General features: G+C 60.4%; 2 protein-coding genes across 7 annotated transcripts in view; one reads left to right on the forward strand and one right to left on the reverse strand.

Moving 5' to 3' along the window:
* Positions 1 to 27,576, forward strand: part of THAP3 (THAP domain containing 3) — a 399,270-nt gene that overhangs the window by 250,989 nt on the left and 120,705 nt on the right. The window contains exon 1 of one of the 3 annotated variants that reach the window (XM_050787420.1): positions 1,070 to 1,073. The exons of the other annotated variants lie outside the window; for them this stretch is intronic. The gene's annotated coding sequence lies outside the window, so the exon portion shown is untranslated. Of the gene's footprint in view, positions 1 to 1,069; positions 1,074 to 27,576 lie in introns of those variants that run through there. 3 annotated transcript variants of the gene reach the window in all.
* PLEKHG5 (pleckstrin homology and RhoGEF domain containing G5) overlaps positions 1 to 27,576 on the reverse strand; it is a 614,078-nt gene that overhangs the window by 18,288 nt on the left and 568,214 nt on the right. For 2 of the 4 annotated variants that reach the window (XM_050787090.1, XM_050787100.1), the window contains exon 1: positions 1,529 to 1,742. In XM_050787090.1, the coding sequence (XP_050643047.1) occupies positions 1,529 to 1,648 (120 nt within the window). In that variant the 5' untranslated portion in view covers positions 1,649 to 1,742. Of the gene's footprint in view, positions 1 to 1,528; positions 1,743 to 6,657; positions 6,814 to 12,850; positions 12,928 to 13,674; positions 13,789 to 27,576 lie in introns of those variants that run through there. The other 2 variants (XM_050787081.1, XM_050787098.1) reach the window with 2 other exon arrangements.

Genomic DNA, 27,576 nt, shown 5'->3' on the forward strand with positions numbered 1-27,576 from the left:
AAACATCAGGCTTTGCAGCTTCTGGGAGCCCAAGCTTTGGGTGTCTCCTCATGAGAATGATCTGCCCCACCTTGTCCCCTCGTCCTGGGAGCCACAGCCCTCTGGCCCTCTGTGCCCAGCCTGCCTGGCAGAGGCTCCTGACTCTAATCCCTTCCGGGCCTCCTGAGATTTCCTAGTGCCAGCTGGGGCTGCAGACCTGCCCGTGACCCAAGCCCTGGCCCCACCGCAGGTAGGGGGTGACATGGCAGGAGCCGTGCTAGGGTGAAGGAGTTCTGGGAGGGCCTCTGGGACCCTTCCAGTCCAACTCTGATTCTGTGCCACAATCTTGTTTTTAAATCAGTCCAATACACAGACAGCAGATTTTATACCCTGATTCACTCCTTATAGAAGAGTCAGTATTCAACAAATATGGACTGAGCCCTATGATGCACCCCACCCTGGATCCCTTGAAAGACTCGAGATCAGTTTCGCTGCTGTGATGGTCTGGATGTCCACTACCATCACTGAGGCTGCTTGACTCCTCCGGCTGCTGCCAGGAGCTGGTGCCCAGGCCCAGCGGACCTCATCTGCTTCCCTCCTCTCAGCAGTCCGCAGGCTCAGGGGCACTAGGGGCACAGTGAGGCTCAGCCCCAGGATCTGAACCAGGTGGTTTCTGACTTCATCGAGCAGATCTGATTGAGGATGAAGTTCTGGAAGCCCCGCCGGAGAACCATGAGCCCAATTGAGAAGCTGGGGTGGGCAGAGACCCCTGGTGCAGTTTCTGCTACCCATCCTGCCTCACGCCCCACTCCCAAACCCCAGAGTCTCCCCAGCTCCCTCCAGGGGCAGGACTTCCCCAGCACTAGGGCAGAACGGCCCCTTCTTGAAGCCAGACTCCAGCCCCTTCTCTCAGACCCAACTGCCCCTCCCTAACCTGCCTGCCCACCATGTCCTGCCTCTGTCCTGCAGGAGGGACGCCAGGGTCCGGGAGGAATGTTCCCAGGTCTCAACCCAAGGGAGGAGAGAGCCCACCCATGGGAACAGCCAGCTCCCACCCCCTTCTAACTCCAGGCAGCCAGAATAACAGAGGGGGGCGCTTTGGGGAACACACACGTGTGAGGATGGGGACAGAGAGCCAGGCGTCCACCCTCACACAGGGGCTGGGGCGAGAGGCAAAAGGAGAAACGGAGGCCTCGGCGGTAGGAGGAGGCTGTGGGCAGGGCCAGGGCAGAGGAAGGAAGGGAGAGGGGCGGCCCAGCACAGGGCCCGGGACCCACAGGTGTGTCCGGAGCTGGCCCCAGACACAAAGGGCCAAGGATTGGCGGGTACATCTCAGCCGGCGGGGACACACCCCGGAGTCCGAGGTCCCCGTCCCCAGGGTGCAGCTGCCCAGGTAGGGGGCTTGGCTGCCATGGGCCACATCCTTCCCCTGGGGGTCGAGGGGCCCACGGTCACGGGCACCCCCGCCCTGGCCTCCTGCGCAGGGCTGGGCGGCTGCAGGCGAGAACCCGGCACCCAGCCCCGTTCCCTCCCCGTCCCGGCCCCGTACCTGGCCTTCACTGTCGCGGGCACGACCCCCGGCCCAGGAGGGCTCCGAGTCCCGGGAGAGCAACCCCGGGCCCGGCCTGCAGGCCGCTAGGCGTCCGGAGACACCGGGTCCTGTCCCCATGGCGGCCGGAGGAAGCCGCGGTCTGCGCCGCCCGCCGGACAAAGCGCGGAGCCCCGCTTCCTGCCATTGTGCAGCCGCGCCCGCCCCCGCTGAGCGCGGGGACCCCGGGGAGGGCCGGGCCCGGAACAGCCCCCAGCCCCCCAGGAAGGCGGACACCTCCCTCCCGCCCGGGCCCTCGCCACCCAGCCCCGGGGATCCCCGCCTCCCTGCCCGGGAACCCCCACACCCCCGCCTCCGCCCGCCCCGGCGACCCACACACCCGCGCCTCCGCCCGACCTGGGGTACCCCCGCCTCCCGCCTCTGCCCAGACCCGGGGACCCCACACCCCCACTTCCGCCCGGCCCGGGGACCCCCACATCCCCGCCTCTGCCCAGCCTCCGGGACCCCCACGTTCCCACCTCTGCCTGGCCTGGGGGACCCCCACCTCTGCGCCTCTTCTCTTCTCTGACTCCCTCCTCAATGCCAGTGCCGGGCACAGAGGGCTCCTCAGAACTTGCTCTTTTCCCTGGGGAGCTCCTTGAATGCTGGAGGCAGGGGGCGCTGGTGACAGCCCCCACAACCGTGGAGACTGTGGAGCCCCTCCCCTGGGCGACCTGACCCCTGCCCAGCCCTGGGGCGCCCACCCTGCTGTGGTCCCCACCTCACCCTCAGCGCCAACACCAACGGTCCCTTCCAGCCAGAAGGGTACCTTCCCTCCTCCCTTCCTCCTGGAGACCCCACCCCCACCTCAGAGCCTCAGCCCAGGGGACCCCTTCTTCCTCCCAGCAAGGGAGCTCTTAGGATACAGGCACAAGAAGGGGTAGGCCAGGATGGGTGACATTCCCCTCGGGGTCCTTGGTCCGGCTCTCCATCTAGCCCCAGGGACACCTCTCTCTGCTCCAACACCAGTTTTGAGCCCCAGTCACACACCCCAACGTCACAACAGGAGCTCGTCTCAGTCCCTCCCATCATCCTGGAGACCCCTTCCTGAGAGCCTGAGCCCCGGTACACCCTCCCACACTGACTGCTCACTGCCCAGGTATGGCAGAGGCCAAGTGCCAAAGGCTGGTGTCCTCTGGAAAGTGCAGTGGGCAGAAGGCGGACTGCTCCGAGAGGCTGTCCTTGGCAGTCCCTGGGAGTTGGGTGAGGTGGAGGCATCAGGAAACCCTGGCGACCCACATGGCACAGCAGCCCAGGTCCCTGCGGCTCTAGGCCAGGTCCCCACCGCCAGGGGGCACTCAGCAAAGCCTGAGAGGATGCAAACCCCTGGACTTTGGTGCTGGAGTCATCACTACACAGCTGTCAAAGTGCTTTTACACTGATTCCCAGGAAGGCAGGGCACGCACTATTATCCCCACTCACAGGGTGGGAAATAAAGTGACATAAAGAGACATAAAAGTCCACGGGCAAGACTGAAACCCAGACTGTGGCTCAGGGATTCTGGAATGGCCACCTTGAGGCACTCCTCAGAACCCATGGGGGTGAGGTGGCCGTGCTGTCTGTCATCAGCCCACTTACCCCTAATAGCTCCTCCTCCACCTGGTTCCATGGGGAAAGAGGGCAGGAAGGGCCAAGGTCCATAAGATGGCTTTGGGAGGGCAGCAGCAGTTTATTAGAGGCTGGGAGACTTCCAGGGCTGTCTCCGCTCCCAAAGCCCAGGTCATCCACTGTCTACACCACAGGCACAGTTGTAGGTTTTTTGTTTTTTGTTTTTTTGAGACAGAATCTTGCTCTGTTGCCCAGGCTAGAGTGCAGTGGCATGATCCCAGCTCACTACAACCTCCACCTCCCAGGTTCAAGCAATTCTCCTGCCTCAGCCTCCCGAGTAGCTGGGATTACAGGCACCTGCCGCTACATCCAGCTGATTTTTGTATTTCAGTAGAGATGGGGTTTCGCCATGTTGACCAGGCTGATCACTAACTCCTGATCTCAAGCGATCCACCCCCACCCTGGCCTCCCAAAGTGCTGCGATTCAGGCAAGAGCCATCGCACCCAGCCAACAGGCAGAGTTTTGAAAACTAAAACTTTCCATCTTGCTTAGAGTGAAATCCCACCATGGCCGGGCTCCTGCCTCGCTCCCAGCTGGTTCACACAGTGGTCCACCTGCTGGTCTCCCTTCTCTCCCTACAGCTCACCAAGCTTAGGGCCTTCTCCTCTGTATTTTCTGTCTGGAATTCCACATGCCCCCCTCTTCAAACAGCTGGCACCAGGCCCCACCTTAAATGCTACCTCCAGGACATCCCTTTCCCTCCTCTCAAAATAAACCACCCTTACCCTCTCACTCTCAATTCCTTTCAGTTCAATTATTTCCTTCTCAGCGTTTCTTACTACCTCTAATTCATTTCTTTGTTCACTTTCTTATTATCATTCTTCCCTACTAGACTGTCCACTCCAGAGGCCAGAGCCTTGGCTGTCTGGATCTCACTGTGTCCTCGGCACTTAGAACAGTCCTGGTGCACAGTAGGTGCGCTGGTGGGGATGAGATCAGTGAACGGATGAAGGCAGAAGGGCCCTCATGCCATAGAAGGACATGGGGACAGGAAAGGGCTCGGCCAGGATATTCCTTCCTGTGGCCGACGGTCAACAGAACCTTCCCCACTGCCAGACCAAAGGTCTCTTCCTCCTCCTAGTATCCATGACCTTGGGCCTACTGGCCCTGGACAGGTGAGTTCCTACTTCAAACTGGATGGTCTTGCCCCAGACCTCCACCCCCTGGCTGTCCCATAGGCAGATAACTGCATTTCACTGAGCGTTCCCACGTGCTACCCCTGTCCCGGGAGTTCTGGGCAGTGAATCCCATTCACTCTTCTCAAAGACTCTTAGGAGGAGATACTGCTACGATCCCCATTTAACAGATAGAGAAACTAAGGCCTGTGTCAACTGACTTGCCCCAAAGTCTCCAGCTGCTGCTACGAAGGGAAATGGATGCCTCAGGCACAGGGCAGGGGTGGGGCCTGAAGACGGCTGAATGTTGGTTAGGGCTACAGGGCCTTGGAGACTGCCTTCCTGAAGACACAGCAGATCCCAAAGCCAGCTTGCGGGGAGCCCACCGATGTGGGGTTGCATCAAGTGGAGACCGCCAGGGCTGGGTCAGGGCGGATCACCAGAGGTCACCTGAGTGCCTGGGCCCTGGCCATCCCTGAGTGAGGCTGCTGCCTGGGTACTCGGTGATGGTGGGGGACTGCCCCTTAAGGGCAAGAGTGCAGAGCAGAAAGGAGCCCCCAGCCCCTGTACCAGGGCAGGGGGGTGGGCCTGGGCAGGCTCCTGCATTCCCACCTCCTCACCACAGCAGGGAGCTGAAACTCAGGGGCAGGCCCAAGAAGTCCTGGCCCCCAACTCTCTGAGGAGGGAGCCCCTCCCCAGCCCAGCCCCAGCTCCAGGCTTGTGAGTCAGGGCCGGCTTGTTGAAACTGATACCCAGAAACCAGATGCGGAGGCTGATGAATAATGGAGTCTCCAAGGCAGGACCACCCCCCCCAACCCGGCTGTTCTCCCTCAGTACCACCTCCCCCAGCCCCAGACAAGAAGATGGGAAACCAGGGATCCCCCGGGCATCCCTGCCCCACAGCAAGTTGGGGCCCCAGCCTGGTCTGAGTGGGAGAGGGACCTCCCTGTCCAGGAAAGGACGCAGGTCTGGGGCCAGCTCCAGGCTCTGCCGACAGCAGACAGGCCTGGAACCAGGAGTCCGAGCTCTCTGGCTGGAGGGATGTCCTTGCCAGGAGTTCCCACCAGGGCTAAGCTCCCCTGGGAGCCTGCTAGTCCCAAGGCCCCACCCAACACCTTGGAAATCCAGGGGTGGAGACTGCATGCATGGGCAGGCCAGCCAGGGCGGGGTGGCTTTGCCAGGCGGCTCTCTACACTGCACCCGGCCCACCCACCCTCCTTTCCTCTAGGCCCAGGCCTCACCCATCACCCCTTGGGTTCTGAGGCTCACCTGGAGTCAGAGCCCGACCTAAGGCCCTGCCTGTGCTGGGCAGATGGCAGGGACACAGAAAACCTCTCCCTAGGCTATGCCTGCCGCACAGGCCCTGGAAGCCAGGAAGGCCCCTTCCTCCCCAGGGAGCAGTCCTGGCTGGGATGCCCAAGGCTGGGACCCAGTGCTAGAGAGAGAGGGAGGGGCTGCAGTCTGTGAACATCCCCTCCTGCCCAGCCCCTGCAGTTCCCAGCCCCAGACCCCAGCGTGTGTCTTTGGAGCACCTGGACTCGGCAACCCCTGCCCCAGTGCCACTTAGAAGGCTCCTTGGTAGGGAGCAGGGGAAAGAAGGCACCTGCCTGGGCTTCAGAGGACCTGGTCTGGAGCCTACGTACCCCCGCCCTTCCCCCACTGGGCCTCAATCTCCCACCTATGCTAAGAAGGCATTGGCTATTCTCTAGAATTCAGTATCTGGGGATGGCTGCCAGGTCCTAGCCTGTGTCTGGACCCTGGCTAAGGGGCAGGAGAATGGTAAAATACCCCCAAGCTCCCTCAACTTGAAGAGTTACTGAGGAATCTGTAGGGGACCCCTTGGCTTCCATTTCCCAGACTTCCATCAAGGCAGACCAGGGCCTCCCCGGATTCACGGGTCCCCCGCATCCCCACCCCTGAGCGGGTGCCTGGGTCTGCTCAGACTGCCCGAGGCGCAGCCTCTGGCGCCCCCTGCCGGCCTCCAGTGGGCTTTTCCGCCTGGGACCGACTCCGGGACTGGCCAAATGGGGAGGGTCGCCCGAGCCTCCCAGCCATGCCGCGCGCCCAGGCCCCTCCAGGATCCCCCTAACCCGCCAGTACCCACCATAGCGGGGCCAGGGTCCCATAGACTCCTCACGGCCATATCTCCGAGCCGACCCGCCCTAGAGACACTGTGATGGGGGCGGGCGCTTGAACCCATTCCACCCTCATGTAAATGGAGATACAGCGGGCGAGGACCCCGGACCCCAGAGGCCTGGCACTATGTGGGACTCTCGACTCCGGGTTCTCTCCATAGGTTTAGGGGGGTCCTGGCGCCCAGTCCCACCCCCCGTCCGGAGCGCAGCTCCCACTTCCCCGCGACTTACCTAGGGACAGGACCAGGGTCTCCTCCCCAGTGTCTGAGGCTTGGGCCGAGACTGCCAAAGCCTCATGGGGCGCGCGGGGAGAGGGGGACGGGAGCCGCGGGAAGAGCTCAGTCGACTCCGCGCCAACTGGGGCGCGGAACGTAGGGGAATTACGGTAGCCGCGCGGGCGCTACCACCTGGATGGGCCGGGATGTACCAACGGCGCCGTCTGGCTGGGACCGGGGAGAAGAGGGGTCCCAGGAAGGGCCCCGCGCCGGACCCAGGGAGGTAGCTGGAAGCCGGGCCGTGGCTTGGGGTAATCCAGGATCCGGGCTCAGGGGAGGGGGTGGGGGGCGTCACTGTCCCCGAGGGGCCAGCCCTTTTCAGATCTCCAAAAAGTTCACAGTCCCTGGTCATTAACTTGGGCTTGAAGACGGGAGCTCGCCCATCCCGGAAGGGAGCTGGGGGGGACCAGGGCCCGCGACAGGAAGCCTCCCCGAGACAGAAAAGCCCTGGGGGACCAGGCAAAGGGACCCGCAGGCCTAGCTCGTCCCGGAATCGCCCCGAGCCAGGCTTGCTTCCGCTCCATTGTAAAAAGCTGGATTCTGATCTGTGGCCTCCGCGGCGCCCCAGAACCAGCCCGCTTTTCTCTGGGTCCCCTCTTTTTTTTTTTTCTGGCCCAGGTGGCATGGCTGGAAAAGGGTGCCGTTCTAACATTTAATGGTTCTCAGTTCCCGTCTCCCAGCAGCGGGAGTTTAGAATAACTCTGGGCTCAGGACTGGGAAGGGTGTGGATACAGGGGGCCCACTCGAGGAGGCGGGGTTCAGGTCCACCAGCCTTTTCCGCACTTTCAAGCCTTCTACACTGCCTTCCCCCATCCCTTCCCAGGCCAAAACCTCCACCCAACCCTTGCGGCTGGGCCTATACTAGGGCAGCTCCCAGCCAGGGCCAGGGATCCCCACATCTTCACCTGCTCCCCCAAAACTACTTAGCCAAAACCCAGGAGTCCCCTTGCATTGTTTCTCTGGGCCCTGCCCCTCTCTTCAGCTGCAGACAGCCCTACCACCTCTCTCCGGTGACGAGTCACCTCCAGAGACGGCCCAAACCTGGCCATTGCCTGGGGCATCCTGGTCTGCGGCTGCTCAACCCCAAAGCATTGCCCAGGAGAATAGGCGATTGCCTCTCCCATTATTCACATCCTGCCCGTCCCTTCTCCATGGGGGCCTCAGGCCCACCCTTTCCTCTCCTTGGTCTTCATCTCACCAACCCTCCCTCCACACACGCACACCCTGACTCATCCCTGCCACCTCACAGGCCATTGTTAAGCTGCAAGGGAACTCTGAAGTCCTCCCATCCAACCGCCGCTCCACACTGCAATCCCCTCTACGCTTCCCTTTCTGTCTCTTCTTGCATATGTCTAGTGATGGGGTGCTCACTACCTCTATTTCAGGGATAGCTCCAGCTGCTGGAAACTCTTTCCTGTAGTGTGCTGAACCCCACCTCCCTGTCAAGGCCCTCAGGAGCTGTGCAGAAAAATTCACCTCTCTTTCCTCTTGAGAGTTCTGAGGAAATGGGAGGCTCTGACAGGCAGGCCTGGTTTGAGTCCTGGTTTTGCCTTGCTTGCCAAGTCATTTTACCTTGCCACTCTGCAGGGCCCTCTCTAGGAAATGGAGATGGGGTAGGCCCCACTGCAACGGGGGAAACAGCCAGATGAGGTTCCTGTGCCAGGCACTCAGGCAGGGCCTGGCACACAGTACATGCTGGATCAATGGTGGCTGCTGGAATCACTACCTCCTCCATGATGAACACCCTCACATGTGATGCCCCAGTGTCCCCTGTGGCCCAGGGCCACAAGTGTCCTCAATACCCCCTTGTGACCTGGAGCACCCTGACTAGACCTCGAGCAGTGCCCAGTGGAGCCCAGCAGGGAGCTGGGAAGTCCACACACTGTCCCGTGGCCACCTCGCAGGAGAGCAGGGGGAGCCCACAATATCATCAGTCTGCCTCGATCTCCCCGCCTTTCTCCGTCTCCCCACATCACAGCTCCACCTGCCTCGATCTCCCCGCCTTTCTCCATCTCCCCACACTCACAGCTCCAATTGTGTGTAAGAAGCTGCAGCTGGGATGGAGCCTGGGGAGGTCTCAGATCCCAGGGCGGGTACGGAGGGCACACCCAAAGTCTAGAGGTGACTTTGTTACCCCCACTCCCAGGACAGCTTGCATGCCTACGCTGTGCTAGGCTCTATGCTAAGCATGTTATATATGAGCCTCTTTTAATCCTCGCTGCAGGATTATTTTCCAGATGAGGAACCTGGGGTTCAGAGAAATGTAGTGACTTCCCCAGGGTCTCACAGCTGGAAAAAAAGTAGATTTGATCCTGGAGCTCAGAGGTGTGGACTGCTCTACATATCTTCATCTTGGGGAAGGGCGGTTTCTCTCCTGGGGTCTCCATGATACACAGTCCAGACCCCTCACCTGGACATGCAGGTGCTCCCAGTGCCACCTGCCTCCCCCTCCTCCCGTCCCCTTCTCGCTGTGCCCCCTGGCCTCGCTTGCCCCTTATAGCCCCCATTGTCCCTCCCCTGCTCACTCAGCTTTCCTCCATCTCAGTACCTCTTTAATCCTCAGGACTCCAGCTGCCTCCTCCAGGAAGCCCATCCTGGTTAGCCCTCCTCCCAGTGGGAACTCCAGGGACAGGAGGTAGGGGACAGATGGCAAATTCATCTCAGAAGCTCCAGCACCCAGGAGAGCCTCAAATAAAACATCAAGGGTGGGCCCAGAAGCTGAAGGGTCCAACCCTGCCTGAAATCGATCCTTTGCCAGGGCAGCCTGGGGGGAAGTTTGGCCAGCCAGGGTCACTTCCCTTCCTTCCTCCCAGCACAGCTAGAATGTCATCTCTAGGAGGGCATCCCCTTTGTTTCCTGGAGATCTCCTGGGCCTAGAACTGGGCCTGGCAACGACAGATGCTCAAAGCTGGTCTGGTAAATGAATAAATGAAGTCATCTCCTTCAAAATGCTAGTCACATCCTGGAGAATAAGAATGGGGCTCTTACCCCGTTTCTACTAAAAATACAAAAAACTTAGCCGGGCGCGGTGGCGGGCGCCTGTAGTCCCAGCTACTCGGGAGGCTGAGGCAGGAGAATGGCGTAAACCCGGGAGGCGGAGCTTGCAGTGAGCCGAGATCAAGACACTGTACTCCAGCCTGGGTGACAGAGCGAGACTCTGTCTCAAAAAAAAAAAAAAAGAAAAGAAAAGAATAATGCTCTTCTGAGGGTCTCAAGAAGCTTCACTGAGACAAGCAGAAGGGCCTAACACCCCGTCTGGCATGTAAACATGTTTGGTCAGCAATAATTGTTATTATTATTATTGGGTGTTTTTGGACAGAGAGTCTGTGTTTGTTGCCCAGGCTGGAGTGCAATTGCGCGATCTCAGCTCACTGGAAACTCCGCCTCCAGGGTTCAAGCAATTCTCTTGCCTCAGCCTCCTGAGTAGCTGGGATTACAGGCGTGTGCCACCATGTCCAGCTAATTATTTTTTATATTTTTGGTAAAGATGGGATTTCACCATGTTGGCCAGACCAGTCTCCAACTCCTGACCTCAAGTGATTCGCCCACCTCAGCCTCCCAAAGTGCTGGGATTACAGGTGTGGGCCACTGTGCCTGGCCTGTTATTATTTTTGAGACAGGGTCTCGCTCTGTTGCCCAGGCTGGAGTGCAGTGGCACAATCACGGTTCACTGCAGCCTTGATGTACTAGGCTCAAATGATCCTCCCACCTCACCCTCCCCAGTAGCTGGAACTACAGGTGTCCACCACCACACCTGACTAATTTTTGTTGTTGTTTTGTTTTAGATGGAGTCTTGCTCTTATTGCCCAGGCTGGAGTGCAATGGCACGATCTCGGTTCACTGCAACCTCTGCCTCCCAGATTCAGGCAATTCTCCTGCCTCAGCCTCCCGAGTAGCTGGGATTACAGGTGCCCACCACCACGCTCAGCTAATTTTTGTGTTTATAGTAGAGACGGGGTTTTGCCATGTTGGCCAGGCTGGTCTTGAACTCCTGACCTCAAGCAATCCACCTGCCTCGGCCTCCCAAAGTGCTGTGATTACAGGTGTGAGCCACCGTGATAGGCCTTTTAAAAAATTTTAGTAGAGAGAGGTCTCCCTGTGTTGCCCAGGTTGGCCTCAAACTCCTGGGCTAAAGAAATACTCCTGCCTCAGCCTCCCACAGTGCTGGGATCGCAGGTACGAGCAACCACGCCCAGCCAGTAGTGGTTATTATTATCATCATCGACAATGTTATTCTTTGTTCCTCTTACCAAATCTGAGTGCCCCTCACCTCCTCTCCACCACTGCCTTTCCCTTCCTGGACTGCCCTTGCCTCTCTTCTGTCTATCCATGTTTTCACATCCATTAAATGCCCCCTCCTCCAGGATGCCCTCCCTGACTGGCCCTCTCTGCCTCTGATAATTCAGGCATTTCTGCCCCTACAGTGAGTCTGTGCCATTTGTCCCAAAGGGGGTCCCAGTGGTGACAGGGCCCAGACTCTCCCTGTGCAGGCTGGATGACCCTCATCAGCTGATGCCAATGTCAGCTGTGCCGAGTTCCAGGCAGGCCAGGGCTGGAGGTGAGGTTTGGAGGCTGCAGAAGGACCACACCCACTCTGAGACCAGCTCTCTTCTCCCATGCCTCACTTCTATGCAGGCTGGGCCCTACCACCCCTGCCCCTGCCTGAGCAGCTTGAGGGCCCACCCTGGGAGCAGCTGCCCAGAGGAGGGGCTAGGACAGTGTGCCTTGTTGCCCTAGCTGCCCCTTCAGGTCAGGCAAAAGCCTCAGGGCTCTGCAGGCCTGTGGCAGGATGTATATTGGGGGGAGCTGAGGCCAATTTGTTGCCAGGAGCCCCCATCTGGGAAAGAGGCAACCAGCCAACACCAGAGTCCAATGCCAGGCACCATCCGTGCCAGCAGATTGTATCTGACATCACACCGCCCCTCTGCCTGGTGACCACGGCAACTGGAGGCCGCCCCCTCCTCGCCCCACCCCACAGCAGTTCTCCATGTTCCCTCACCACGGTCCTCCTGTGCAGAATGAGTGTGTGTGTGTCTGGGTGGAGGTGCGGGAGGGGAGCAGGGGGTGGGGGGTGGCATTTTACATTTCCTGCAGCTGGCAGTGCTGAGACACATGATGGAAGAGAACAGGGGCCCTGGTATGACACAGACCTGGGTACTGGGTTCAAATCCCAGCTCTCCCACTTCCTAGCAGTCTGTCCCTGAGTGAGCCACTTCACCTCTCTGAGCCTCAGTTTCCCCATCTGTAAGTGGGAATAAGGACAGGACCATCTCAGAAGGCCAGAGGGAGGAGTCAGTGAGTCCTGGTGCCTGGGCCAGACACTAAGTTGCGCAGTTACTACTATTGTCATGTAAATGCCTGCTGGGAGGGACAAAACCTGGCTCCAAACCCCGGCTCCATCTCTTACGAGCTGTGGGGCCTTGGCCAAGTCACTGGACCTCTCTGAACCTTGGTATCTTCATCTGGAAAACAGGGTGACGATGCCTTCCCTGCAGAGCTGCGGCAAGCAGTGCATATGGCACAGAAAGCGGGTGGCACCGAGCCCAGCACGTCACAGGCAGAAGCGCCCAGCCAGTACTATTATCTTTCTTCCTGCCCCTTTTCTCCCTGATTTATACTTCATCCCATTCCCAGCTCCTGAGCCCTGGCACTCCAGGATCATCTGGCCCCTTCCTCCTTTTGTCAACCCCAGGGCCATGGTCACACTCACCAAGTCCGAAAGCATCTCAGACCCATGCCCAGGCCTGAAGAGTGGCTGAGTACAACAGGAAGGGTGCCAGCTGGGCACTGGACCAGCACTGTGGGAGACCACTTCCCCTGGCTAAGCCTCAGCTTCCTCATCCGTGGCATAGGGCTACAGCTCCTGTCACCTCCGAATGGCTGCTAGGACCACAGTGCAGCAAAGGGCTTTGGGGTACCCCACCCCCCTGCTCTTGTAGAATTCCCCCGACTCCACTGTTCCTGAGCCGGGGACAGGCCCTCTGCCTCCTAAACCAGACACACTGGGGCCCCACCTACACTCAAACCCAGCCCAGCCAGCCGCAACTGTGCCAGGGCTCTGTGGATAGCTGGTGCTGGAATGGAGAGGGCAGTTAGAGCCCCCTGGTCCCTCTACCCCCAAGTGTCCCCAGGCTCTCCACTCTCCCTACCTTGGACGCCCGCCCCTTGTCCATGCAGGCGGGGTTCTGACAGCGCAGTCCCTTCTTTTCCGCGGGGCTCTGGTCGTCTGCAGGGGAGGAGCAGAGGGCATCAGTCGGCGGGGCACCAGGCTCCCCAGGCCCCAGTGGCCTCCCGACCAGAAGAGGGGTGGGGCGATCTCCTCAGTCCTCCCTTCAAAGGAGGTCAGTGTCCCTTTCTCTTTTAAATGCCAACTTATCTGCACGGGAATCTGTTTGCAGAGCCCTTTTCTCCTGCAGTCCCCAGGGAAATTATCCAGATTCCACGGGGAGAAAACATTTTTGGAAATACGCTGCTCTCTCCCTCTGTCCCTCTAGTCTGGGGGACAAGTAGGGGAGTGCTCAGTGACCTTTTGGGGCCCCAGACTTCCCAGGGGGTCCCGGCAGGGCTGCTGGGGGGAAGGGGCTCCAGGGTCCCAGATCCCTGCGAACTCTAGGCCCTGCATCGCTCCCTTTAGAGACAGAGGAGCCCCCGAAGGTCTGGGGCTACCCCCGTTCCTCGAGACTCATCTTTGACCCTGAATTTGGCCCCCTCCAAGCTGCCTCTCTTCCTGGGGGCTGGAGTGCACCGCGGTGGGGGCAGAGCCGCCCAGCCAGAGAGAGGCGAGGGGAGGGAGGAGAAGCGGGGTGCTGCCGAGGCAGGCCCCGACTTGGGGGCCGAGTTTGGGTCCGAGTGGCCCGAAGCCCGGTCGGCGCCCACCCCCTTGCCTGAAGTGGGCCCTCCCCGGAGGAGGTCAGGAGCCGACCCGGTCCCCAGGCTCCCGCCCCGCGCCCCCGGGGCCCCTGCCCGCACTCACCCATGGAGCAGGCCCCGGGCCGCGCGGGGGGCGGGCGGCGGGCGGCGGGCGGGGGCGCCGGGGACGCCGGGGACGCCGGGGACTGGGAGGCCGCAGAGCCGCCGCCGCCGGACCCTCGCACAGGAGGCGGGCGGGGCAGGTGGGCGGGGAGGAACCGCGGCGGCCCCGCCTCGGGGGGCGGGGGACGGGAGAGCTGCCGGGCCTCGGCGCCGATGGTGTCACCCCTCCCTCCCCGGCTCCCCAGCCCCTGCGCGCTGCGGTCCGGAGGCTGCCTCCACCTCCCGCAGGGCGGCTCAGGAAGCGCGCACGGCTCTGGCCTGGAGGGTGCCATCCACGCGGAGGGTGCCCGTCCACAGGAATGCAGGTCCGGACCCCCGCAGAGCCCCCACCCCAGCCCAGAATCCTTGTCTCCGAGGTCAGTTTCCATGGCAACACGGAGGCTGCCCCGCGCAGGGTGGGGGCTGTCACTGGGAGAGACTCGCCTGCTACTGCTCTTGCTGCATCTCCTCTGCTGGTTCACAGTTTTAAACTTTACTGAAGTGCAAACGCGGACAGGGAAGTGCACCTGTCCTGCGAGCACAGCTCAACACATTTTCGGGAAACTTTCACAAAATAACCTGCGCCCAGACCGAGCGGCAGAGCGTCGCCACCCAGTCCCCAGTCCCCGCCACCTCCCTCGTGCCAGCCGGTTCCCCCAAGGGCACCGTCGCCGTGACTTCCAACACACTGATTCGTCTGCCCGGTCCTGTACTTTATGTAAATGGAATCAGGAGATAGCAAACCCTTTGGGCTATAGAAACAGCCTCGGAGAGGTGACCAAGAGTCTGCGGGGGCTCAGTGCTCCTGAGCCTGCCTCTGGACCCCCATCCCACCCTGAGCACTGGTGCCAGGAGGCATTGGGCCGACAAGACCTAGGTATAGAAGATACAGCTTCCAGCGGGGCCAGGCCCCTCTCCCAAAGGCTAAGGGTGGGTTTCCCTGACCGCTTTCCTGGAGGTCCTCTCAGCTGGAGCCTCCCTGCATGGACTCCTTACATGGGTTGGGCCCTGGGACCCACAGGTAACCAGAAACTGGTCCCTGCCCCAAGGACTCCTGGCACAGCGAAGTAGCATGGATCCCAGGTCTCCTGAGCTCTCTGGATATGATCATTCAGTAAACACACTAAAGATCCTCTGAAGGTCCCCATGAGCCAAGCTCTAAGCTGGGTGCTGGGGACCCATTGGTGACCCTGACAAGCCTTGGGGAGCTCACAGGGGGCCTGGTGGGCAGGGCGGCCCTTTGGGGAGCAGCACATCTGCATGGCCCTGGGGAGGGGGCTCTCGAAGAGGGGCTGCCACAGGCATCCCGGGGCCTCCAGGCTGAGAGGGAAGCAGCTGCCCGGGGCCCTGGGCCTCCTCAGTGCACAGCCCACAGGAACTCTCAGGACCCTCAGGCCCGGCCCAGCCTCACCTCCACACCATGCTCATTTCCCTCTCCGAGTCTCTGCTCTCAGCCATCCAAGGGGCCAGTGAGCCTGTCCTGCCTCTAGGCTGGAGGTGGAGGCAACCGAGGCAGGAGATGGCCCTGTGAGGACTGTGGCCAGGTCCCTGCCTGCTGGGAGGAAGCTGACTTGAGGGTGGAATGGGGTTCGGGGTTCTTGTCTGCCATGACTCCAGCAGGTCCTCCTCTGCCATCTGTGTTTCCACAGGGACCTGGAGCCCTCAGCCAGCTTTGGGGGAGTTTCCCATGCACCCAGCCTGGGACTTCTCCAGCTGAGCAGGACAACATCTGCTGTCCACCAGGAAAGTTTCCCGGCCCCTTCGTTCTCAAAACTCTAGGCCTGGGGTCAGATTCTCACACCCGTTGCCCCAGGGCCTCTGGATTGTAGCCCCATATTCTGAAGGCTCCGGGCCATGTCTTCTACCACTGGGTCTGCCTCACCAGCTTCCTAGATCCCCCCATGACTGCTCAGGTCACAGCCACCATCGGGCCTGACTATCCTGTGGCCTCTATGCCACTTGGGTTCTGGAATTCCTTGTGCTTTGCCTGGTACTTCCTGGCACTGGGGTCTCCCTGCCTGAAGTCTCCGGCCTCTGACCCCAGGTCTCAGCAGGCTCCAGGTGCTCACCCTGCCTTCTAGACCCTACACTCCTGACCCCCTGGTCCTGGCTCCCCTGGGAGGTGATTCCCTCTGTGCTCTGCTCTAAAGCTGCAACTTCCTGCATTGCATAGGCGAGCTCCTCTCTCCTAGAGACTGCAGACACGAAGAAAAGTCCATCAGGACCCTGGTAGCTCTCAGGGCCCAGAGAGGGGCCTGTGGGGCTTGGGGGTGGGGTCAGGACAAGTAGTCTCCACCATAGGCCTGTCATGAGCTCTCCTGCAGGTCACCTATCCCCATCTACAGCCTTTGAGGAAAGGGTAGGCCTGGTAAGGGGGACATATTGTATCAGGTGATATCATACCCTGGACATAGTTGGGTTTTTCTTTTTCTTTTTTTTTTTTTTTTTCCTGAGACAGAGTCTTGCTCAGTTGCCCAGGCTGGAGTGCAGTGGCGCGATCTCAGCTCACTGCAAGCTCCGCCTCCCGGGTTCCTGCCATTCTCCTGCCTCAGCCTCCCAAGTAACTGGGACTACAGGCGCCCGCCACCACGCCCGGCTAATTTTTTGCATTTTTAGTAGAGATGGGGTTTCACCGTGTTAGCCAGGATGGTCTCGATCTCCTGAACTCATGATCCACCCGCCTCGGCCTCCCAAAGTGCTGGGATTACAGGTGTGAGCCACCGCGCCCGGCCTTCTTAATTTAATTTAATTTAAAATTTATTTTTTGAGACAGGGTCTCGCTCAGTTACCTAGGCTAGAGTGCAGTGTTGTGATCATGGCTCACTGAAGCCTCGACCTCCTGGGCACAAGTGATCCTCCCACATCAGCCAACCGAGTAGCTGGGACCACCGGTGCACACCACCATACCTGGCTAACTTTTTAATTTTTTTATAGCAAAGGAGGTCTCACTATGTTTGCCAGGCTGGTCTCGAACTCCTGGCCTCAAGGGATCCTCCTGCCTTGGCCTCCTAAAGTGCTGAGATTAGAGTTGTTGAGCCATCTACACAGCCTGGCTCAGCCAGTCAGATTTGCTCTCCTGAGACTATGAATTGAGGCAGGCCTGGGAAGGAAACATGGTTCCGATCCCCTTCCTGATAGGAACTCACAGGTAGGACTCCTAGTGGGCCCTGGAGCCTTGAGTCCATTGAGAGTCAGTCCAAATGGGTACGATGCCCCAATATCGTTGGGGAGCTAGAACAAGGGGAGCAGCCACTCAGTGGAGATCACCCCAGAGCAGACAGGGCAGGAGAAGGCAGCTTTGTGAGAGTGGGCAGCTCCGGGGGGGCAGCCTTCTCTGCCTGCCCTGGGCTTCCCTGGGGAGCTCTGCCTCTTTGTAGCAACCCCTCTTATGTGGAACAGCCTGAGCAGTGTCTGCTCCTCGACCTCAGCCTGACCCTAGGCAGACCTGGAACCCTGAACTCCCCCCTCCCCTAGACAAACCTGGAACCGTGAACCTCCCCATCCAGGCAGACCTGGAACCCTGAACCTCCCCCATCCAGGCAGACCTGGAACCGTGAACCTCCCCATCCAGGCAGACCTGGAACCGTGAACCTCCCCATCCAGGCAGACCTGGAACCGTGAACCTCCCCATCCAGGCAGACCTGGAACCCTGAACCTCCCCATCCAGGCAGACCTGGACCCCATCCAGGCAGACCTGGACCCTGAACCTCCCCTCCAGGCAGACCTGGAACCCTGAACCTCCCCAACCAGGCAGACCTGGAACCCTGAACCTCCCCATCCAGGCAGACCTGGACCCTGAACCTCCCCTCCAGGCAGACCTGGACCCTGAACCTCCCCATCCAGGCAGACCTGGAACCCTGAACCTCCCCATCCAGGCAGACCTGGACCCTGAACCTCCCCTCCAGGCAGACCTGGACCCTGAACCTCCCCTCCAGGCAGACCTGGAACCCTGAACCTCCCCAACCAGGCAGACCTGGACCCTGAGCCTCCCCTCCAGGCAGACCTGGAGCCCTGAACTTCCCCTCCAGGCAGACCTGGAACCATGAACCTCCCCTCCAGGCAGACCTGGACCCTGAACCTCCCCTCCAGGTAGACCTGGAACCATGAACCTCCCCTCCAGGCAGACCTGGAACCGTGAACCTCCCCTCCAGGCAGACCTGGAATCTTGGACTCCCCCCTCCGCTAAGCAGACCTGGAACCCCGAACTCCCGCCACTGTGTGCCAGACTCTGCCTCCCCAGGTCTGCAACAGCCCAGCTGCCCTCCTGGCTCCCCCACGCACTGTCCCAGGGAGAGCCAGAACCCTTAGCCAGGCAGAGGAGCCCACTCGCCAATTCTCCCCCAACCCTGTCTCAGTCACAGGAGGCCACTTTGGCTTTGTCCTGACCCTGATCTCTTCCAGAACCGGGCCTCGGGACGCGGGCAGAGCGGCCGGCAGACATGTTTTGTTTGGCTGAGCACAGGGTTTCGAAAGAATTTAAATTGGTTGCCAACTTTGAAAAGTCGGAGATTTCACATAAAAATCCATATTTTTGGCTTCTCTTGACAAACCAGAAGAGCCTGGCAGCTCTGGACCCATGTTCTGGACGGCTCCAGCTCCCAAGCTGTGTCTGCCTCAGATCAGCACAAATGCTTCCAGCCTCCACAGTCCCCACCACTCCCTGTCGCCTCACCCCAGGCCCCTCACTCCGCCACTTGCCGGACACAACTGATCTGATCCCAGCCCAGCCCTTCTTGGTTCTATTCCTTTGCCCTCCCTCAGCATCCTCCCATCGCCGTCTGCTGCCATCCTGTCCACTCTTGAAGGCCCAAGCTGAAGGCTGCTGCCTTCAGGAAGGCCTCCCTATTGTCAAATATCCAGTTCCAGGTGAATGTGTCCCTGCTGGACTCCCACCGTCTTGAGCCTTTGAACCAACACTGACCTGTCTTCCCCATCAGACGGCTTCAGGAAAGACACACAGTAACCACAGCTCTCACTTGCCAAACACCTGCTGGGAACTCTGCTGTTCATAGACGGTGTCATTTCACCATCTAACTCTGTGCAGAGGAATGATCGTTGTCCCCATTTCACAGATGAGGACACTGAGGCTTGGAGGGTAGAGCCCAAGGTTACAAAAGTAATGAGAGTAACGAGGCTGTGAGTGTGTAAGCCTCCAAGCCTGCATTCCTAACCGCCAGGTTACAGTGCTCTCCTGCAGCCTGACACAATCAGCTGTCTGGAAAACATGAATCGGTCCCTCATCATGACATGAGTGTCCCCTTTCCCCACGGGCCCCAGGATGACACAAGTGCACAGAAAACCACCTCGTTCTCATCTTCTCCAGGGTAGCCCCTCACCTTTGAACCCTCCACTCCAATGAACACTTCTGTCTCAAGAAAACAGGACCTCCCTGCCCACCACCTCCCAACCACAGGCCTGGCCACGCAAAGGCTGCCCCTCTCAGGAAGCAGCTGTGGCCTTGAATGTCCCCTCCCACGTGAGCCCCACCCTCCTGGGCGCCCGTCCATGCCTGGCCAGCTGCTGCAGGCCATGCTGGGGCTGGACTTCTCGTCCGCAGCACCTGGGGAAGGGCAAGATTTGTCCTCAACCTGGCCAAACGCCAGAGGGGCATGTCCTGGGTAAATGGCTGCTGGTCCCAGGACATCCGCCACTCCCTATGCAGGACACTGATTGGAGCGTCACAGGAGGTCTGGGAAGGAAATGTGTTTCTGATCCCCTTCCCAAAGCGACATGGGGCACCTTGGGGGCAGGACAGTGAAGTGGCGACTCAGCTGCAGGGAGGGGCATGGACCATGGCCAGGACACTGCTTCTGCCTACAGCCCAGAACCGCTGCTGGCGTAGTCCCCAGGGAGCGGAGAGCTGAACATCGTCCCAGCCACCCACACTGCTCGAGCTCAGTAAGAAGAAGTGGGAGGACACATTCAGGATTCCTTCCTGGGGCCCGAGAAACTGTCCACACAGCTCTGCACACAGGCCTGGGGCCAGCCGGCCACTTCCTCTGGCTGAGGCTGCTGTGGGTGCCTGCCCATCTGCCCACCGTGGGCTTCCTCCAGAGGTTCCTCAGAGGAACTGAGAGTGACCAAGGGCAGAACAGGAGCAGGGCTGCAGAAATGGCTCTGAGATCCCGATTCCCGACAGTCACACTCCAAGCACCAGTCCCACCCCCATCACAGGCTGGGCTGGCATCGGCCTACCGTGCATGGGCCCCAGCCAGGGTCTGGCTGGCACAGAGGACAGAGCCCACACAGACAGCCGCATGCCCAGGCTCACCCACCCAGCCGCCTCAGCTCACGCATGAGACCTGTTCACGTGCTGTGAGCCAGCCGCTGTGTGCAGCTCCCTGGGGCCTCTCTGCCGGCTCCGAGGAGAGCTGGGGCAGGCACACGTCGGTGAGCAGGTCTCAGTTCTGGTGCTCAGGCTGAGGGTGTGCATGGTGTATCTGGGCGCCACCACTTGGGATCTCAAAGGCTTCGCCACACCTCACTAGGATAAAGGGGATTCCAAGAATGGCCCTGACTCAGACAGTAGGCATGGATATTCCAAGAGCCTAGGTTTAAAGAGCTCTTGAGATCAGGCATGGTGGCTCATATCCATAATCCCAACACTTTGGGAAGTCAAGGCAGAAGGATCATTTGAGCCCAGATTTTCAAGACCAGCCTGGGCAACATAGAGAGACCCCATTTCTACAAAAAAGTTTAAAAATTAGGAAGGCAGGGTGGTGTGCGCCTGCAGTCCCAGCTGCAGATGTGACTCCTGCATCTGAGCGGTGAGGGCATCCCAGGGGGAGGGGCCAGCAGGATGACTGAGATGTAGAGAACAACTAAGACAGCCCAGGGAGGGCCTGCCTCTGCAGACAGCGAGCAGCCCCACTTTGCTCCACCCCGCCCAGGGGAGCGCAGTCTGAGTGGGGGCAAGGGGTGGGACACAGCTCCCATTGGCTGGCCCTGCTGGCTTGGGGCTGGGGTGACTAAACGACCTGGGGCAAGTCTCTGGCTCTGTTGGGTCCTGTAGCTCCGTACCTGCCTCAGGTAGGCAGGAAGCTGCCGGGTGAAGAAATAGAGCAGCCTGCCCCCCATCCCACCCTCCAACTCCAGGACAGTGCCCAGCTGAGGGTGGAGGGGAGTTTGCACCCCAACACCAGCTGCCACGCTCCTCCCCACCCCACCCCCACATCCCGTGCTGCCTCCCGCATCCCCACTGCCTCCACTAGCTGGGCAGCTGGGCCGCTGCTCTCACGTCCTCAGGCCCTCCCTGCCTCCTGCACACACCCCGATGGTGCCTGGAGCTGCTGGGGCCTGTGGGACCCTGTACCTGTCTCTCCCGACAAGCAGCCACATTCCCTCCTCCACAGTGGGGGGCTGGTCACAGGTAGGGACACCTGGCCTTCATGCCCACCCAGCGTCATCCTCCCTCCTGGGAGCAGCACCTCTCTCTTTTTTTTTTTTTTTGAGACAGAGTCTCGCTCTGTCGCCAGGCTAGAGTGCTATGGCGCAATCTCGGCTCACTGCAACCTCCAACTCCCTGGTTCAAGGGATTCTCCTGCCTCCACCTCCCAAGCACCTTCCTTTTCAAAACCCATCTCTGTATGGTCTGCGGGCTCCCTTCTGCCTCCCAAGGTGAACCCCAGACTGAACCGTCACTCTCCCTGCCTCTGGCCTCAGGGAAGGACCATGCCAGGCTAGGGAGACTCATCCAGGACAGGCTCCTGCTCCCTGGGCTTGTGGCCTGGGGGAGGCCAGCGCCTGTGCCTGAGGATGAGGCTAATGGAGAAGAGAACCCAGGCCCAGGCCCTGGCCCCAGACAGTTCCACAGTGCTGGGAGCTGGAGATCAGCACTCTGGTGGCTTCTGCAGACAGGACTCAAGTTTCTGTCACTGCACTGAAGCACCCTGACAGAGCCAGTTCCCCAGCTCACAGTGCTGAGCAGCTGAGCTGAGCTGACAGAATGGGCACCCGACAGCCAGCACAGGTGTGCCCTGCCTCTGCCACCACTGTTTGAAGTCTCCCTGTGTGTCATCCCCATTAGTGCTCTCAGCCCCCCAACAACCCCCAAGGCATCATTATTCCCATTCACAGTTCCCCGGCCTCTCACCCCCAGGAGCAGCCCAACATCCCACCCCTCAAACACCGGCCGCGGGGCTCAGCGTCCCCGAGAGCTCGTCCTGCCTCTTCAGGGGTTTAATCTCCCTATACCTCTGTTTCCTCATCTGTAAAATGGGGACAAAAGGAGAAATGACCCATGTCCTGGGGCCTGGAACATGAATGTTCCAGAACATCTCATTACACCACCCAGCCCCGAGAAGACGTCATGGCCTGATCTTGGGGGTGGGGGGAGAGCAGAGACAGAGGCCAGGCCTGAAGCCCAGCCAGGCCAGCTCTGGAGGAAGGACAGCCTCCTCGGCTGCTTGCCTGCCCTCTGGCCCCCAGGGTCCCAATTTGCGGGCCCCTCTCCTGCACCAGCAGCAGCTCTCGGGAGTGGCTCTGGACCCCACACCACTGTGGAGCGAGTGACCATCAGCAGCATATGTCTGTGAATGGGCCGCAGGCCCTGGCTGGGCAGGCCCAGTGCCAGAGCTGAAAGTCCTCCCGGGAGGTGGGCTCGCACCTACCCCCGAGGTCCTCGATGATGTCCAGGGTGGAGCTCCACGAGAAACGCTCCACCGTCCCCAGCTCCAGCTCGGCCAGGTCGCTGGGCAGGGCCTCCAGCTCGTAGGTGCCCCGCTTCCTCCAGTAGAGAAACATGCTGAGGCCAGGGGAGGCCACCCCGCCTGGCCTGCGCCGTCGGAGGCTGGGTGGCCTGGACACGGGACGCAGAGAGTGCAGGGGCGCAGGGGGCTGCAGGGACCACTGGGGCTGGCCTCGGCTGGCAGGCGCGCCCTCCCCGGGAAGGGGAGCATTCTGGGAGCGGCTGGGGGCCTCGGAGCTGACCAATGGCCAGGGACCCGGCCCCACACAAAGCGCCTTTCTTCCCCTCCTACAGACATTTTACAAATTTCGCCTTCCCGGCTCCCTCGGAGCCCCCGCCAAGGAGACGGGCTGGCCGTCTGGGGACGACAGAGGCCCGGAAAAGAGTGCGATTGTTTCGTGGTCTCTTTGCTAAGATAAGTTTTCAGAGAAGAAAAATGTGCTGCCCGGGGAGCAATTCCAGCTCCCCACCCCTGACCTATGACCCCGCTCCCAGCCCCAGCAGGACCCTGCAGGATTTCTCAGTGAGGAATAGAAGCACCTGTAGGGAGGCCGTGGGCTGCCCCTAGAGATGTTTCCAGCTCCTGGCTGGACCCTCCCCAGGAAGCTCAAGGCATCTCCCCCACCTCCACTGAGCCGACGCCCCCAGAGGCTCCCCAGAGGGGCAGGAGCTATGGGCCAGGCCTCACCCTCAGCCTGCCTGTGAGGTCCAGGCTCTTCTCTCTGGGCTCCCTTTTGGGGCTGGCCACACTTCACCAGGCTGCCTCCTTCAGATCATGTCGCCTACACCAATGGCAGCCCAGGCATAGAGCCCTCGGCAGCTGAGCTTCTGGCATCCTTAGGGGAGCCTTGTTGCTCCCAAGCGATGGGTGGGGTTGGAGGAAGTCAGAGGGCTGGGGCTGCAGACCTTTCACAGAAAGAACCATGAGAAGAAGGAAAAGCTGGCGGACAGGCGGGGAAATGAAAAGCCACTGTCAGTTGATTCTAGAGTGTTGTGAAGATTGCAAAATGTTCAAGCTAGCAAATAACAACTCAAAGCCTACGGCGGCCCTCCTGTGGAGAGACCTCTGCCATGGTATCCACGTGACCTGTGCCCCAGCAGGGTCACCGTGGCTTTCCCTGCGTGGGTGGGCACTTCCTCCATGGCACAGATGAGGAAGCCGAGGCTCAGCTCACAAGGAATAGAACTTGGATTTGACCCCAAGACTGTCTAGCTTCAAAGCCAATGTGGGGACCTGAACAAGCAGCTGGGGGAGAAGGTGGGGCGACCAGAGGGCCATGGGGCAGTCCTTCGGAAATCCAGACTTAAACGGGGCCAAGGGCAGCTTGCACTGGGCTCCTGAGCCAGGCTCTGCTGAGCCGCCTCTGTCTTACCCCACCTGTGCCCCCCACAGCCTGCCAGGTCTGAAGGAGCAGAGCCAAGGCAGAGCTGTGGGCAGAGCCAGAGCGGAGCTGGCTTCCCTACCAGACCAGATGCCTGGCAACAGAGACCCAAGGCCCAGGCAGAGGGAGCTGGCAGAAGAAGGCTCTGTTTCTGGCGGGCAGGGGGTTGGAGGGGTCACCCCAGGGCTGTGGCAGGGGGTGCTGGGGTGGCCTTCCAGGCAGCCTGCACACCCCCAGCTGAGGGCTAAGGTGCCAAGAGGCGGTTTGAATAATTCGAACCGTATGCCTGCCTGGTCGGCCCCTCCCCCACCCGCACAGGGCCAGGGAGGACAAACGCAGGCCCTTGGCCTTCATCGCTGGCACCCACACGACCTGGGCCTGAGGCCACAGGAGCTGGGGGTGTCCCTGGCTTGTGTTCATGTGGCAAGTGGCCAGCCTGGGGGTGTCAGACTGAGGCTTAGGGAATAGGACCATCCATGGCCTGGCCAGCCATCTCTGTCTCAGATCCACCACAGCAGAGGCCAGGGCCAGTGGGGTGGGTCCTAGAGCCTTTACCCAGCCCCGGCCCCTCTTTGTCTGGGCTTGGTGGGAGCCACACCTGGTTATTATTTCAGGACAGCCAACCCCAGAGCATCCCCGCCCAGGCGCGGCAGAGACTCCTTCCTACCCTCAACTGTAGGCTGAGCACAAGGGGATGCCTTCACTGCAGCGGCCACCTAGGGAGGCTCCACTCCCAGGCATCCATTTGGGGCTCGGAGGCTGAACCTTCCTGAGGGGCTGCAGTCCTGGATGCCAAGAGGAGGAGGCCAGGCTCCACCCTCCATCCTGACCACAGGGAGCATCATCCTCTGTGTTCCCTCTGTCTCCAAATGTGCCTCCTGCCTCCCACCTCCCACCTTCGCTTGTGCTGGTCCCGCTGCCCAGCTGTCCTCCTCTGTCTCCCACACTCCTTCCATACAAGGCTAGAGGGTCCCCCACCCAGCCTCCCAATGCAGGAAGGCAGAGGCAGCCCCAGTGGGTCAGGGGAGGCCCCCCCAGGTCAGTGAAGCAGACCCCCACAGTCCTCGAGGGTGCAGCGCCAGCCTCTCTCTGAGGCTGCAGCTGTCCAAGGCAGGTAGACACACCCGGGCCTTTTCCTAGGGTCTGGGGGAAACCGGGAAACAAGACTGACTAGCGATGCTGCTGACAAACACGGGGGTCGCTCTTGGTGCTTTCAGGAACAGCTGTCTGTCTTGCATTCTGCTGTGTGCCCAGCCCCAGGCAGGCACTCCACTTACCATGGCCCAATGCCATACTGAGCAAGCACTATTCATACATCATCTCCAATCCGCATTTCATTCCCAACAGCAGGTGCTATTGTCCCCACCACAGAGATGGAGAAGCTGAGGCCACGGACAGGCAACTTGCCCAGGGCCACACAGAGCTAGGAAGAGGGAGAGCCAGGGCTGAGCCCCAGAGTGGTACTCATACTGCTGGCCGCACTGCCCTCGCCGCTCTACGCCTGGCCCTCCTCACCCACCTCTAGCTCCTCTCGAAGTCACTGCTGGGTACAGATGGGGAGCTAGAGGCCCGAGAGAGGCAGGCGGGCCCTCAGCTGGAGGGCTGCTTTCCCACAGCCCCAGACCTACCTCGAGGGACTCGGTCCCCTGGAAGCCTCACGGCCTCTGGACAGGAAGATCCCAGGGGAACAGAGACAATTGGTGTGTGCCCTCACACGGGCCGCCCCGGGGCTGGGAGCTGTGGCCCTGGGCAAGGAGACCCCAAGGTTTGCCTCTCATCCCACCTCTTGTTCCTTCTGTGCTCCAGTGAGCATCCCCTGGCCTGGGGCTGGAACCAGGACAGGCAGAGGGGCAGGGGCTAAAGACAAGGGCCGGCTTCATCTGGTTCCTGGCAATGGCCTTGGACATGGGGAGGGGGCGAGTCCTCTGCAAACCACAGCTGTTTCCTTGAGAGCGGAAGTGCCATGTGAGGGAGGACCCAAGTAGGGGCTGCCCCTGCAAGGTCTCGCTGAGTAAGGGGCCAAAAGAGGAAGAGAAACAGGTGGCAGGACCCAGCCATCGACCCCCATGCCAGGAAGCCACAGCCACCCAGGAAACGTAGGCCCTGGGGCACTTTTCCTGCCTAAGCTCACAGGCTGGGGGCTCCAAGGGCCCCTGAACATCCTTTCTCCCCTCAACCACCCTGGATGACCCCTTCCCACTGCAGGGTTTTCCCGAGGGCAGCCCCCCGCAGGGGAGGGCTTGTTTCAGGGTTAGGCTTCTGCCTCCCAAGCTGGGCAGCCTCGTCCATGACACTTCCCCGGACTCCACATCTGTAAAATGGGTTAAGGAGAGAAGCCCCCAGGGCGTCATCTCCACAAGACCCTGCACGCACAGGGCTTCGCAGGGAGCCTGGCGCAGGGTGAGTGCTCACCCCAAAGGGATAAAGACTTGGTGGGGGGTCCCTGCAACCAACAAGAGGCCCCGTTCCTCCCTGTCCCCAGGCAAGGCCCACTGTGGCCCCTTGTGGAACCCAAGGCTCCAGGGGCAGGTAACCACATTCCTCCCTTCCTCTCCCGGTGTCTGAGGAGGCCTGTCTGGACCCCCAGGGCAGCCGGGGAGAGCCAGCTGCGTGCATGCGGGGCCGCTATGCCCAGTGCTAGCTACCCAGCTCTCGTGAGAAGCACCCAGGCAGCCATGCTGTGTGTACAGGCTGGGCTGCAGAGCCCCTTTATGTAATCTGGAGAGAATGGGCACTAGCCACTCCCCGTGCCCTCTGGCTCTCCTGTCTCTGTTCTTCTGGCCAGGCCCTCCCCAAACGCTCCACCAGGCCAAATAAAAAGAAAAATCTGCCTCTGCCCAGCCAGGCACAGTGGCTCATGCCTGTAATCCCAGCACTTTGGGAGGCCGAGGCAGGTGGATCACGAGGTCAGGGGTTCAGGAACAGCCTGGCCAAGATGATGAAACCCCGTCTCTACTAAAAATACAAAAATTAGCTAAGTGTGGTGGCAGGTGCCTGCAATCCCAGCTACTCAGGAGGCTGAGGCAGGAGAATCACTTGAACCCGGGAGGCGGAGGTTGTAGTGTGCCGAGATCGTGCCACTGCACTCTAGCCTTGGTGACCAAGTGAAACTGTGTCTTTAAAAAAAAAAAGTTAAACAATTCTGAAGGCCAGATGCATGGGTCCAGTGCCCCAGCCCATCTGCCGGTCCATTTGTTTGGAAGATGCTGGTAGAAACCTGGGCCACAACCACCTGGCCCCTGGCCAGCCCATCCTCGAGCTTCAACCAGGCCTCAGCCTTAGCCCCCAATACCCTCCCCTCCCCTCCCCACGGTCTCTGATGGGCCCTGTGCCAGCCCTGGGTGCTGCTGGGGTGGGGGATGGACCAAAGAGGACAGGCGCCACAACTGAGGACGGTCACTGACTCCTCCAGCCTCGGTTTCCTCCTCTGTAAAATGGAGACAATCCTAAACCCTTGACTAGGGTGATTAAATGAGGCTGCCTGTATGAAAGGACCCCGCTTGGAGCCTGGAAAGTCTGAGAGAAACGTCTGAAGGGGGCTGGCAGTCACCCAGCAGCTGCCAATGACCACTGCCCCCAGGACAGGAGGGATCTGAGAGGGGTCCCACACAGTCCTGCGCTGCCCAGACAGGTTTTTCTCCAACCCTCAGGGCCCCTAGGGGCTGGGACAGAGGCATGTGAGATGGAGGACTGAGGCAGCAGGGCCACGACAGGGCTCACAGAGTGAGGACCGGGCCAGCAGAGCCATGCAGTGGCTTCACCTCCAGCCCTGGAGTGAGCACTGCAGGCTGCCCGA

The sequence above is a fragment of the Macaca thibetana genome, chromosome 1 (genome assembly GCF_024542745.1).
Source record: "Macaca thibetana thibetana isolate TM-01 chromosome 1, ASM2454274v1, whole genome shotgun sequence".
NCBI classification, from domain to species: domain Eukaryota; kingdom Metazoa; phylum Chordata; class Mammalia; order Primates; family Cercopithecidae; genus Macaca; species Macaca thibetana.